At 34.4% G+C, this 13,140-nt stretch overlaps 1 protein-coding gene across 1 annotated transcript in view; it reads right to left on the bottom strand.

Annotated features, from left to right (window-relative positions):
- The window catches only part of LOC110026525 (ubiquitin carboxyl-terminal hydrolase 8), a 62,671-nt gene that overhangs the window by 16,154 nt on the left and 33,377 nt on the right, over positions 1-13,140 (bottom strand). The window contains exons 8-11 of the mRNA XM_020727491.1: positions 7,327-7,497; positions 6,789-7,046; positions 6,371-6,519; positions 3,590-4,141 (exon numbers count right to left, since the gene is read on the bottom strand). Coding sequence (XP_020583150.1) covers positions 3,590-4,141; positions 6,371-6,519; positions 6,789-7,046; positions 7,327-7,497 — 1,130 coding nt within the window. The remainder of the gene's footprint in view (positions 1-3,589; positions 4,142-6,370; positions 6,520-6,788; positions 7,047-7,326; positions 7,498-13,140) is intronic.

Raw genomic sequence — 13,140 nt, 5'->3', positions numbered from 1 at the left:
ATATATTTATATATATTTATATCTAATTTTAAATCATAGCATCTCGTGTAGTAATGTGGTTAGTGTTTTTTTATACATTTGGTCTAGGTTCGAATCCCACATTTTATATCTATTTTTTTCAATTTAATTTTTTCGAGGCAATTTTAAGTCGAACACGAACAAAAATATTTAAATCGAGTCAAACACGAACACACTGTTCACGAGCCAATTTAGCCAATTTCATTTCGAACACGAGCTGATTTCGAACACGAACTATTTCGAACAAGCCGAACATGAGCCAAGCCTGAGCTTGCTCAAGCTCGGTTCGTTTACAACCCTACACATTACTAACAAAATTTGAATGGCACTTTATGCTATAACAGAGAATTATGAGTTAATGATTGGCATTAAACAACAGAAATGGTGGCATGAACTATGGAAAACATGTATGCGGGGACATTCAACCCTCTTAACAAGCAATATTTTGGACCATATGAACAGAACATATGACACCATAATTTAACCGCATGAAAAGCATAAATGAATTTCCCACATCAAGCAACAACAAGCACCTTACGAGCAGATGATCACTCTTATAAGATGAGCATGACATCATATGAACGTACAATTACGCTTTTATTTTTATGAATACAACAAATAAGTGTCGAATAATATGTGAGTTAAATAACACAACATATGCTAGATGCCCTACGACAAAATCACATTATGCCATTCTCAAGGCCATGGTTTGTAAGTCATATCATATATGTCATAAATACAGTACATCATTATGTTATGGTCACAGAGAGTCTCATATAACTTCATAGCATGCTTAGATAACCCAATAAAAGAATGCAACTAATCATGTAAATGGAAAATCATAAAGCACAGCATGTCAAATTAAGAGCATGTACCAGGTAGTCCAAAGGTACTTTAACACTTATTTGTTGTATTCTTTTTAGTCCAAAGGTACAAAAAGAATGCAACTACATTACACTAGAAGGCTCTTGCAACTACAATGACATAAAGTCTTTGTAGAAGGAGATCGCGTAGCATCCATGATGAATATGAAAGATTCAATACAAACAAATTTACAACATATAGAAACAAGTAACAACAAGCAATCACTAACGGTCACAAATATATAGATCACTGCAAATGGAAAATCATGTAGCGTTACTTGCATGTCATTTAATATGCATAGAAAAGTAGGAACAACAACATAAAACATGAAGGAACATGCATGCATCATAGCCCCATGCATACAAAATAATACATGTATTGCAAGTGAATTATTGTGCATCTGCTAGAAGAAAATCATCGAAAATGATCAATCCCTGCTGCATCAATGTGTTACACAGTTTCATATGCTACAGATAATGATTTTATACACAGAAAATTACTCAACATCAGACACAATAAAGTAAGATCGTATAAAAACACAGAACCATTACCATAATATTTCTGCTGAAAACTAAAGTAACCTCTAATCACAAATCAAATCAAGCATTCCTACGAGAGTTTATTTAAGATACAAAAAGATTAAAACTATGATTAAAGGACAAAGTCCTACCTTGAGCAGAGTATTTCCTCTAGCTTGACTCATTAATTAGACACTAAGCCTCTAGATTTTTCTCTCTCAAGATATCTCTCTACATTTTCCCATTGATTAGGACATGTTTAAATTTTGATGAGCAAATTGTGGTGCAAAATCATGAGAAAGTATGTCGCCTCTCATATAAATATAGCTAAAAAAGGTGTCAATGTCCAAATATTTTTATATGTAGTATGTACTATATTTAGAGATTTATAAATGAAAGGCTAATCAAATGATACAACAACAACAACAAAGCCTTAATCCCACTACGTGGGGTCGCGTGCATGAATCTTTTTTCTCCATTATGTTCTATTTAGTGTCATATTTTCATTTAGTTTTAATAAATTAAGATCATTTTTTATACAATAAGCCCAAGTCTTCCTAGGTCAACCTCTGCCTTTCTTAACATAAGTCAAATCTAGAACATTACTCTCCTAATCGAATCATCAGATGGTCGACGCTTAATATGACCAAACCATCTAAGACGACTTCCTCTAATTTTGTCCCTCACAAGAGCTACACCAACTTAATCAAATGATAAAGAATGAAAATTACAATAACTTGGAGGATCGAGTTGTTAAAAGAAACTGCACCAAACAAGTATGTTAGTCGAAACTAGAGGCCTTGACATGCATTTTGCTAACAGCCGATTCAAGGGGGGAGGGATGTTATGGTGAACCTTAAGTCATAAATGTGATGATGGTGCATCACAATCACCCCGACAATACTTCACAAGGTGATACCATTCAAGGGCTCTTAAAAAGTATTTAAGAATCAAATTTTGTGGGGAGTGGATGTGGAATGGGGAAAGAGAACATGCGAGTTTGACAAAGTTTGGAAGGGAATAAATATCGCTCGGTGGTTGTACCGGCTGAAAACAGCAATGATAGTGTCATAATGACATGGTCCGAATGTTGAAAAGGTTCACCACCTATTCCTGAGAAAGATACAAGTACAGCATTTGCAGAAGGAAAATGATATAACACTTCATTAGGTAGAACTAGAGATTGCAATCTCCAAAACTCATAAATAAAACAAAAGTCCCAAAAACAAAAAATAGCAAGATATAAATAGTCCCCAGCTAGAAAGAACCCCAAATTAGCTTTCAACAATAGCAAAAATAAAAATATCTTGTGTAAGAAAATCCAAGCGAGAAGCCTGCTGATGTCCCATGTCTTAATTATGCAAGAAAAATCCTACGAATCAACGTGATCCGATACCGCGATTTGAGGAAAATGTGGATTGCCATATTTAGCTTGTCCCCGACAGCGTTTCCCTTACGCGTGTGTGTCGTGTGTCACTAGGCTTCCCTAATTAATTTATGGTGACTCGGAAAATCATTATTGGGCTTGTTCAAACCTTACTAAACTGTGATGCGCCTAGTTCAAGTGTTCATAGACTGGTGCAAGCCCCAATATTTTAATATGTATGAGCATGATTGGACATTGATTTAGTAAAAACAAGTCAAGGAAAACTCCAATTTAATCCTTTTGACCTGCCTCAAGATCCCACATGCCACATCAAAATATTTACAAGATTAAATAGGAATATATATGATCCCTATAAACAAAAAAACATCAAACAACATTGATGCAATAAAAATCTATAATGGCATGTAGGCACAAAGCACACTATCACTGAGACAAGCCGATAAAATTAAACAAAGAACGCATAAGCATGAAAACGACTAATAACCATTGTGGTCTGCTAAGGGAAGTAACTTTTTCATATTACCACTAAAAAAAAATTAAACAAATTTCCAAATGTAAGCTAGCCTAGCATGGATTATGAGAAGTACAACAATAACAACAACAACAACAACAAACCTTTATCCTACTATGTGGGGTCGGCTACACGAATCCTTCTTCTCCTTTGTGTCCTATTCAGTGTCTTATTTTCATTTAATTCTAATAAAGTAAGATCATTTTTTATACAATATGAATTATGAAAAAGTAACTGCAAAAAAAAAAATAAATCTGGTTTTATAAAAAACAACAGAAACTAAGCACATACCACATATCCTCTGGTCCAAGGGGCTCTTCCTTCAGAAAGGTTTCCAAGCATGCATATAATGAAACAGGTTCGTGTGGTCTTCTTGTGAAGATGCTGCACTTGTAAATCTCAGGTAAGGAACTGAGAAGAGAAATTTCATAACCTTTTATTGTTTTGTTTTGCCAACAGACAAGCACATGCAGTTTCTTAAGAGGTGCCACCAACTCTGACTCATTCATTTCAATTAAGGATATCATCTTCTGGCTCTTTTCATCGGTTAAAAAGAATTGAAAATTATCACGGAGGGCTCCAGTACTTTCCCTTGCTTCTTCGGCGTCAATAACACCTATACTGCTAGCCAGATTAGTATCCATCTCAACAACTTCATCCAACGAATTGCTTTCATTGGCTTCATCAACACTAGAGGCAATAGCTGAGAATCGGAGAAATGGATTCAACAACTTCAGACAGAGGTTTTGAATTGCAACTCCAGAAGGAGGACCTATCAACCTTCCTATTAGAGGAACGCCAAGTACCTTCCAAATTGGAGGGAGAACACTGTGGATGTAACGTCTGGAAATACAAATCTTACCATTAGGGTAAAATCATACAAAAATATATATTTCTCCAACAGCAATATCTCGCCAATGGTCAGCATGCCTAGAAGCATCCCATACAAAGATAATAAAATTATCAAGGAGCTGCTTGAAGATAATAAAAAGGAAGTAATTATCCACGTAACGTCCAAATTTTATCTATTTCTAAAACCAGCGCACATCTATTTCTAAATACAATGATAACACACAAATCTCTAAAGAATTGAAAGAAAGTAAAATTTTTATTCTTGCTTTCATTAAATTCACATCGAATTTGGTTGTGGCATGTGCAATTATATGAATTTGTTAGTGTTTCTTCTTTAGGGGTTAGAGATAAAAGGAGGATTTGGGTTGCTTTTTCCTAGAAATAACTAAAATTTTTAAAACTGATAGATCTTATGGACTGCATAAAACTATTCAGTTGTGGCTTGACTATTAACACAGTTAACACAAGGTGATAATTAATTAGTCAGAAGAGGGAGACACTGAGGCAAAGGTACCACTTCAAAGAGAAGTTCACTAAGGCAAGTCTGACCTCATGACAGGAAAAGTCCAAAATTGTTTGTGTACGCGAAGAGTTGATACGGCGGGAAGCCATACTTAGCAGTGAGGTTCCCCACATCAGTAAATGTTGGTAGGTAGCAAGCATCAAATGCAGTCCAAAAAAGGTAAAATCCATAGCACCTAGATTAGAGGATCTCCAAGAAATCCTTATTCCAATGTGCAAGATGATTTGAAGCAAGCATTTCCTTCTCCTTAAGTCCCCAATATAAACGCAAATACAAGGATGATGGGTAAGATGTCCCCGCTAGAAAAGGTACACTAAATGCCTTCACACATCATACACATTAGCACACATTTTGAGCACTTTCGATCAGATGTTGGTCACTTTAAACATCATGCCTTGATGCACAGTCCCTTCACAAACAATAGAGAAACTATTTATAGCTTTCTAGACATTTAAAAAGAGATCTATAATGGTAAGATATATCCTTGATAAATGTAATCTCCAAGATGATTTCTTCAATGCTAGGTTCTACCATCTAATGTTTGTCTAAAAGTTAAACACTAACATCCTCGCAGTACACGTAGGTAACAAGATTTATTGTTTGTATAATTTTTAAATTTTCACATGCACTCACCAAATTGCATGTCCTGCCATCTATGGATTATTAAAATTTTAAACGTAAGCATCAATGCAATACATGCTAGGTCTCATCATATGCTATTGTTTGCATAAATGTACACAAATAATAGTTATGCAGTGCAATAGACTCCAGCCAGTGCAATGTCGGGAAGGGTTTGCTCAACACTATCTTAAATTCTTACTCTACAATGCATAAAGATTGTTTTAATGGATTTAGCCAGTAACCATCAGGTCAAAATAAAAGCAACTTAATCATTCCTTCAAAGCCACCCAGTAAACTTAAAAGTGAATTTTATATAATATTTTAAGGGTTAAAAGAATAATAAAAGTATAAAAACCCAAAGTATGTCCTACTTCAGGTTCAAGTATCTCTGACACATCAACTCATGTTCACAGTATGTATCCAGAATTTTCTACAAAAATTAAGGTTTCCATTAATTAGAATGAAAGCGGGCAACTTTATTGCCCAAGAAAGTTGAGAAATTTTGGGAAGTTAGATTAAGTTTCCGTGAACCTCACGCCTAACTTACTTGTCCACGGGCAAGATGATACTTTTGAGAATGAGAATGAGTAAAAGTACGAAATTAACATCTCCCACAGCAATAAATTGGAGTGCCCATTACAACAAAAACAAGCCTTTTATCGCACTAAGTGGGATCGGTTACATTGTTCTTTTTTCTCCATTGTGTCTTATTGATTGTCATATTTTCATTTAATTCTAATAACTTAAAGTGTCCATTAAAAAGATAAAATTCAACATTTATCACTAAGAAAATGCATCATGCTATTGGGCTTCAATCATCTTAAGTTAGGCCCTCATCACTCACAACTGCCACTTCAATCTCATAATGTCAAGTTACCTGCCTTAACATAGCTAGCTTCAACAACCCACATCTATCTAATTTTGATGTAATATAAGTTTTCCAAGGAGTTCAGATAAAAGCTCACTCATAAGCATTACAAAACTGGGCCACAGGAATCTTTGAAAAAGATTATTAATGAAAAGCCAATAATAAGGTTTGCAGTTTATGAACAAGTTCATGGATAGAGAAAACATACTCCTGCTCATGCTGGTGAGTAAACACAACCAAAGGGAGATCTTCCTTATCTTTAGGAAGCCGGTATGCTGCTAGCTGATCATCATCTCTAATTAAGGTAAGTACATCAGATGAATCCTCCAGGTAACGAATGATACGGTTAGCATAAACCTACAGAAAGCTTTAGTGAGCAAATACTGAAACCAGATTACACAACTAAATGCGATAGCATTTCAAAGTTGATTTTACAAAAATGACTGGGAAGGTCTGAGGCAACAGTTGGGTTGACTCCACTGTGGCTTAGAGGGCATGGGTAGAATCATAAAACAACCGTAACAATAAAGGGTAAGCTGACGTACACCATCCACTAGCTAGATCACACATTGGCTGGAGTCTCATAATAATATAAATAAAATTAAAAGAAAATTTTTACAAAATACCTCAGCTACTAGAAGGACTTCATCATTTCTCAGAAAACAAGCACAGCTTAAAGCATGTATAAGGTCCTTGCATCTTCCATCTTTAGGCACATTTACTGTATAAGAAGAAGGTTGAGCACTACCATCACCACTAAAGACTGTCACAGTCATTGGTCGGGTGGTAGATGAAGGAAGGGGCAAAGACAAGTACATGAATGGATCAAATGTGACAGACACCTTGTTGCAGAAAGGGCAAACTAATGTAGATCTGTATTGTCCCTGCAATGAAAAAAATGTCCCCAAATATAACATTTTACATGAACACAATGCATTGAGTAAAACTGTAGAGCAATAAAAGCTAAAAATGGTGAATCAGAAAATGAGAGAAATAAAACAATAGACTATTTATTGCAAAAATTTAAATAAAATAAAATTCCCTGGTTTTCTCAACCAAAATAACTCGTATATGGAATTGCAAAGGTTTTGCACAAAGGCTTTGTATCAACAATGCAAGCAAGTTTGCACAGAAAAAAGGATCCCCAAATACACCAACACTCACCTGACAGACATCCACTATGATAGAATCGTTTCGGGCCAAATGATTTTGCCAGTATTCATTGGCTACATCTTCATCCGGACGGTCATCTGAATCTTTAACTTCAACATATGGTTTGCACTTTACCCGATTTAGATCCTCGTGGAGACCATCTAACAAAAAAGCAAGTAGTTCCTACAAAACAACAGCACAAACAACTCAGCTTATTTCAGTACTTAAAAAATGGTCCTATTTGAAATCCTCCTGCCTCCATCAGGAGAAACTGTAACAAAAAACAATTATTATGAAAAGCATGGGAATAATAACATTAATAATGAAAAATGAATAAAAAGCACTTTGGTGTAGAGTAAGACCAAAGTATATTGTTCTCAAATGAGCTACAAGTGAATTTGATTTGAAAAGAAAAATGATTATGTATATGAGCTACAAGTGAATTTGATTGTTCTCAAATGAGCTACAAGTGAATTTGATTTGAAAAGAAAAATGATCATGTATATGAAGTTATATTAGGAAAGTAAAATTTTGATTATAGAAATGAGTAAGAAAATTTAGTTAAAATTTTATAAGTGATGTAGAAAATTTTAAATTAAAAGTTCTTAAATGTAGAAATGATAAATATTGTGTAACTATCTTTAGTAAAAGATATTGTATTTTTGAAAAATGTGGAAGGATTAGACTTTTATTTTTGAAAATTAAATTTCTTTTGTTAAAAATAATTTTCATAAACTATTATTATGTTTTTAAGTAAAAGAAAAATATCAACTCTTTGTTTTAGGAAAGGAAGAGTGGAATTCAAAACCATTAAAGGTCTATCTTGATATAGTAATCATTTCCAAATAAAGAGTAAAAAGACAAAAAGTTGAGAGCAAGATAAGCAATGACGCGTATAATGTGGAGACTGAATAATGAATAAAAAGCCTGGTTGGGTGCTCGATCGACTGGTTGCGCACCTCAGCGCCCGGCATAGTCCTCTAGAACTTAGCTCTTAAAAATTTGGCACCTAGTGCGGCACCTGGTGCAGCGTCCAAGCACTAAAAAGAACTTTCTCCATAACCAAAAATAGAAGAAAAGCACGTGGTAACTCTGCGCTTGGGGATGACACTTAGGGGCCTGGAACCGAAATGTGTAGTTCGGCCTTTAAAGGATCATCAGTGCACACTGAAGTTGGATTTTGCTAGTTCTCTCGTGAGGAAGATAGAAAGGAGTGTTCATGAGTTTCAAGAGGATAGAATGGTTTGAGTGTGGTGTAATCTGTATATTCTCCTAATTTCTTGAAACTAAATTTATTGGTGGGGTGGGGTTTCGTAGTTTTTTCCGTTCTCGGGTTTTTCAACATAAAATCTTGGTGTTTTCTGCATTTTATTATTTTGTGTATTTTTGTTCTAAGTTTTGTTTTGGATCCCTCAAATCGGTTTCCATTGTTTCCGCACAACAAGTGGTATCAAAGGGAGATTTTCTAATATCTTTGCTTTGAGTGGGAGCAATGGCTGACGAAGCAAGGTACAAAGTAAAGAAGTTCATCGGTTCAAACTTTGTTTTATAGAAAACACAAATTGATGGCTTATTGGATCAAAAGAAATTAAATTTGTCACTGGAATTACAAAGGAGCCTAAAAAGATGACTCTGGAAGAATGAAAAGTGTTTGATCGAACAACACTAGATTTGATCTATCTTTCATTTTCCTCATCTGTTGCTTTCAACATTGTGAATGAGAAAACTACAGTAAATCTCATGGTTGCATTAACAAGGATGTATGAGAAGCCTTCGGCTTCAAATAAAGGTTTATTAATGAAGAGTTTGATCAATATTAAGATGATGAATGATGGTTCAGTAACTAAGAACTTGAATAGCTTCAACAGGATAACTAATCAGTTGTGCTCTATTAGCATCAAGTTTGACAACGACATCGGGGCATGTTACTCCTATCTTTATTGCCATGCAGTTGGGATGGACTACTCACTGCAATGATTAACTATCTAGGTTAAATGAAGTTAAACTTTGATGATATTGAGGGGTTAGTGCTGAATGAAAATATCTGCAAGAAGCCAAGCGATGAAACTTCAAATTCTTCTTTGAATGTTGAAAAGCAAGAAAAAATTCAAGTCAAGGAAAGGAAAGCGCATGTCACGAAGAGAAAATGGTAGAGGTGAATGTGGAAGCTACGTGAAGAAATGTTACTTTAAGATGGACTGCAAAACTCCAAACGCTGGTGGTGGAGGTCCAAATAGGAAGCTCTTTATAAATATCACCATAGATAAAATTCAATGTGACTCTTATTTTGTCCCTAGATAGTACTTAATCTTGAATAATAGACTCAGATGTTTCTTTTCATGTATGCCCCAACAAGTGAATTTACAAGCTAAAAGAAGAGTAAGATGATAGCAAGCGCTACAAGGCGTGACTTTTTGTAAATAAGTTTCAGCAAAAGGAATGAGTGAACTACTCGAAGATATTTTCTCCTATATTAAATATGACAACTATTAGAGTTGTGTTGAGCTTAGTAACAAAGGAAAATCTACATCTAGAACAGATGGATGTGAGAACAACCTTTCTACATTATGTCATAGATGAGGAGTTGTATCTGGTGCAGTCGCAGGGTTATAAAATTTCAGGGAAAAAAAATTGCAAACTGACAAAGATCCTTTATGTTTTCAAGAAAAGCTCAGGCTGTGGGACAAGAGATTTTATAGGTTTGTGTCAGTGGATACATGAAGTGTTATGTACATCACTGTTATTTCATCAAATATTTTAATAATTGCTATATTATGCTTGTTTTGTATGTGAAATGTTGATTATAGGAGCAGATATGGAGAAGATCGTTGATTTCAAATAGCAATTATCAAGGGCATGTCACATGAAGGATTTAGGTTCAACCAAACAAATCCTCGATATGAGAATCTACATGAACAAGAGTGAAAGTTGAAACTATCACAGGCTGAATATGTTAAGAAGGTCCTATATGGGTTCATTATAAGTGAATTAAAACCAATTTGCACCCCATTAAGTAGTCACTTCAAGTTATTTAAGGAATAATCATCTAAGACTAATGTAGAGCAAATACAGATGAAAAAAAAAACCCTTACATTTCAACACTTAAAGTTTGATGTATGCAATGACAAGTCCAAGGCCAGATATTTCACATGCAGTGGGAGTAGTCAGCAAAAACGTGAGTAATCCAGGTAAACATCATTGAGAGGAGGATAAGTGGATTCTCACATACTTGAGAGAAACAATCAACAAGGCACTTTGTTTTGAAAGTGCATGAATTAACCTACAGAGACACGCAGATTCAGATCTGACGGTAGATTTGATGGTAAAAAAAATGCAGCATGTTATATCTTCACTTCAAAGAACAAAACAATTAGTTAGGTTTCAAGGTTACAGAAAATAGTTGCACTTTCTACTACATAAGTTAAGTACATTACTATCACTAATATTAACAATGTGATGATTTGGCTACAAGGCTTCATTACAGAAATGGGCAAGAAACGCGAGATTTGAAAGTTTTATAGTGACAGTATGAGTGTTATTCATCTAGAAAAAAATGTCACATTCCATTCCAAGACAAAACACATTCAACTAAGTATCGCTTCATTCGTTCACTACTAGAAGATGTCTATTTATCTTTAGAAAAGATAAATGCAGCTTAGAATCCTGCAGATATATTGACTAAGGTAGTTACAATTGATAAATTGACGCTATGCTTGGCTTAAATTGGTGTTCATGAAAATTGGTATAAGGAGATTAGCCACTTTGCAGTACACAACTATCAAGATTGTGCAATTTTGGAAGAAAGGTAATTGCAATCAGTCTCCCAAGTGGTAGATTGTATTATGTGGATGTTGATTGCATTTAGAAAAAATCGCACCCAACACTTCACTGAGGGCCAGTTCGTCTAGCTGGGCACCCCAACACCTAGCAGATTCCTCTAAAAATGAGAACTTAATAATCAGAGCATGGTGTGGCGACTAAACACCCAGGAGAGGCACAATTGCACCCAGATACGCTCCTTTCCAGTGTCGGGGCCTAGGTACCTTTAATTGAAATGTGCAGTCCAGCTTTTAAAGGATCTTCTTCGCTGTTGGATTTGAGTGCACGCTAAAGCTAAATTTTGTGAGTTTTCTTTCAAGGTAGATAAGAAGGAGTGTTCGTGAGTTTTAGGAGTGTATAGAGATTTGAATGTGATGTAATTTGTGCTTTCTCCTCTTTTTTTCAATGATATTTTTGATGTTGTGTAGCTCTGTGATTTTTTTCCATTCTCGAATTTTTATTACTTATAAGAGTGGATCTAATAAAACACAAATTGATTATTTTCTTATGAGAAGAAGAGATCGTCGTGATTGTAGTGATTGTAATGATTGTAAAGTCATTCCAAGTGAAAATTTAAATACCCAACATCGTTTATTAGTTTTAGATTTTAAGATTAAGAGTTGTAAAATAAAAAATATTAGGACTCATCATTGCAGAATTAGATGGAGAAACTTAAAAGATACAAATAAAATTAATTTTATGAGTAAAATTCAAGATTTCAAAATTTGGGATATTCATGAAGAAGCAAATGTGATGTGGGATAAATTAATAAACGTTATTAAACATGTAGCAAAAGATGTTCATGGAGAATCAAAGGGAAAAATATTTACAAATAAAAATAGTTGGTGGTGGAATAATAATGTGCAAGAAAAGATAAAATATAAGAAGTTATGTTATAAAAATTGGTTTAAATGTAAAAGCTTAGAGAATTGGAGAAAATATCAAACGGCTCGCAGGGAGTCTAAAAGAACATTCTGTGATGCTAAAAATTTTGCTTTTAATGATCTTTATAATAGATTTGATACTAAGAAGGGTGAAAAATATATGTATAAACTAGCCAAACAAAGAGAAAAGAAAAGTAAAGATTTAACTCAAGTAAAGTGTATTAAAGATGAAAATCAAAAAGTACTTTTCTTAGAAAAAGATATTCAACATAGGTGGGTGAGTTACTTTGATAAACTTTTTAATGAAGTTTCTGAAAATACAATCGACCTTAGTGATTTTTATATCGTGAATAATAATAAAACGTTTCATTTTTACCGTCGCATTAGCAAAAAAGAAGTTGAGGAGGCTTTAAAGAAAACCAAGGGTGGAAAGTCTGTAGGACCTGATGATATCCCAATTGAAGTGTGGAAATATTTGGGAGATTTGGGAGTTTCTTGGCTTACTAAACTCTTTAATATTATTTTAAAAACTAAAAAGATGCCTGAGGAGTGGAGGAAGAGTATTTTGATCCCCATTTTTAAGAATAAAGGGGATGCACAAGAGTGTGCAAACTATAGAGGAATTAAGTTGATGTGTCATACTTTAAAATTATGGGAGAGGGTAATTGAACATAGGTTAAGATGCATCACGAAAATTTCTCATAATCAATTTGGATTTATGCCTGGCAGGTCTACTATGGAAGCTATACATTTATTGAGAGGTTTGATGGAGAAGTTCAGAGATAATAAAGAGAATCTACATTTGATTTTTATTGATTTAGAAAAAGCTTACGATAAGATTCCAAGAGATATCCTTTGGAGACTTCTCGAGAAGAAATGTGTTGATATGACTTATATTCAAGTCATTAAAGATATGTATACTAGAGCTGTTACTTGTGTTCAAACTGAAGGAGGATTGACAAAATATTTCCCTATTTCTGTTGGTTTACATCAGGGATCGACTTTAAGCCCATATCTTTTTGCTTTAGTTATGAATGGTCTTACTGGACATCTACAGGAGGATGTACCTTGGTGTATGCTTTTTGCTGATGATATTCTTCTCGTAGATAAAACGAGAGAAAAA

Source organism: Phalaenopsis equestris, unplaced genomic scaffold (genome assembly GCF_001263595.1).
Source record: "Phalaenopsis equestris unplaced genomic scaffold, ASM126359v1 Scaffold000375, whole genome shotgun sequence".
In the NCBI taxonomy this organism is placed as follows: Eukaryota; Viridiplantae; Streptophyta; class Magnoliopsida; order Asparagales; family Orchidaceae; genus Phalaenopsis; species Phalaenopsis equestris.
This window is presented reverse-complemented; position numbering and strand designations above follow the sequence as displayed.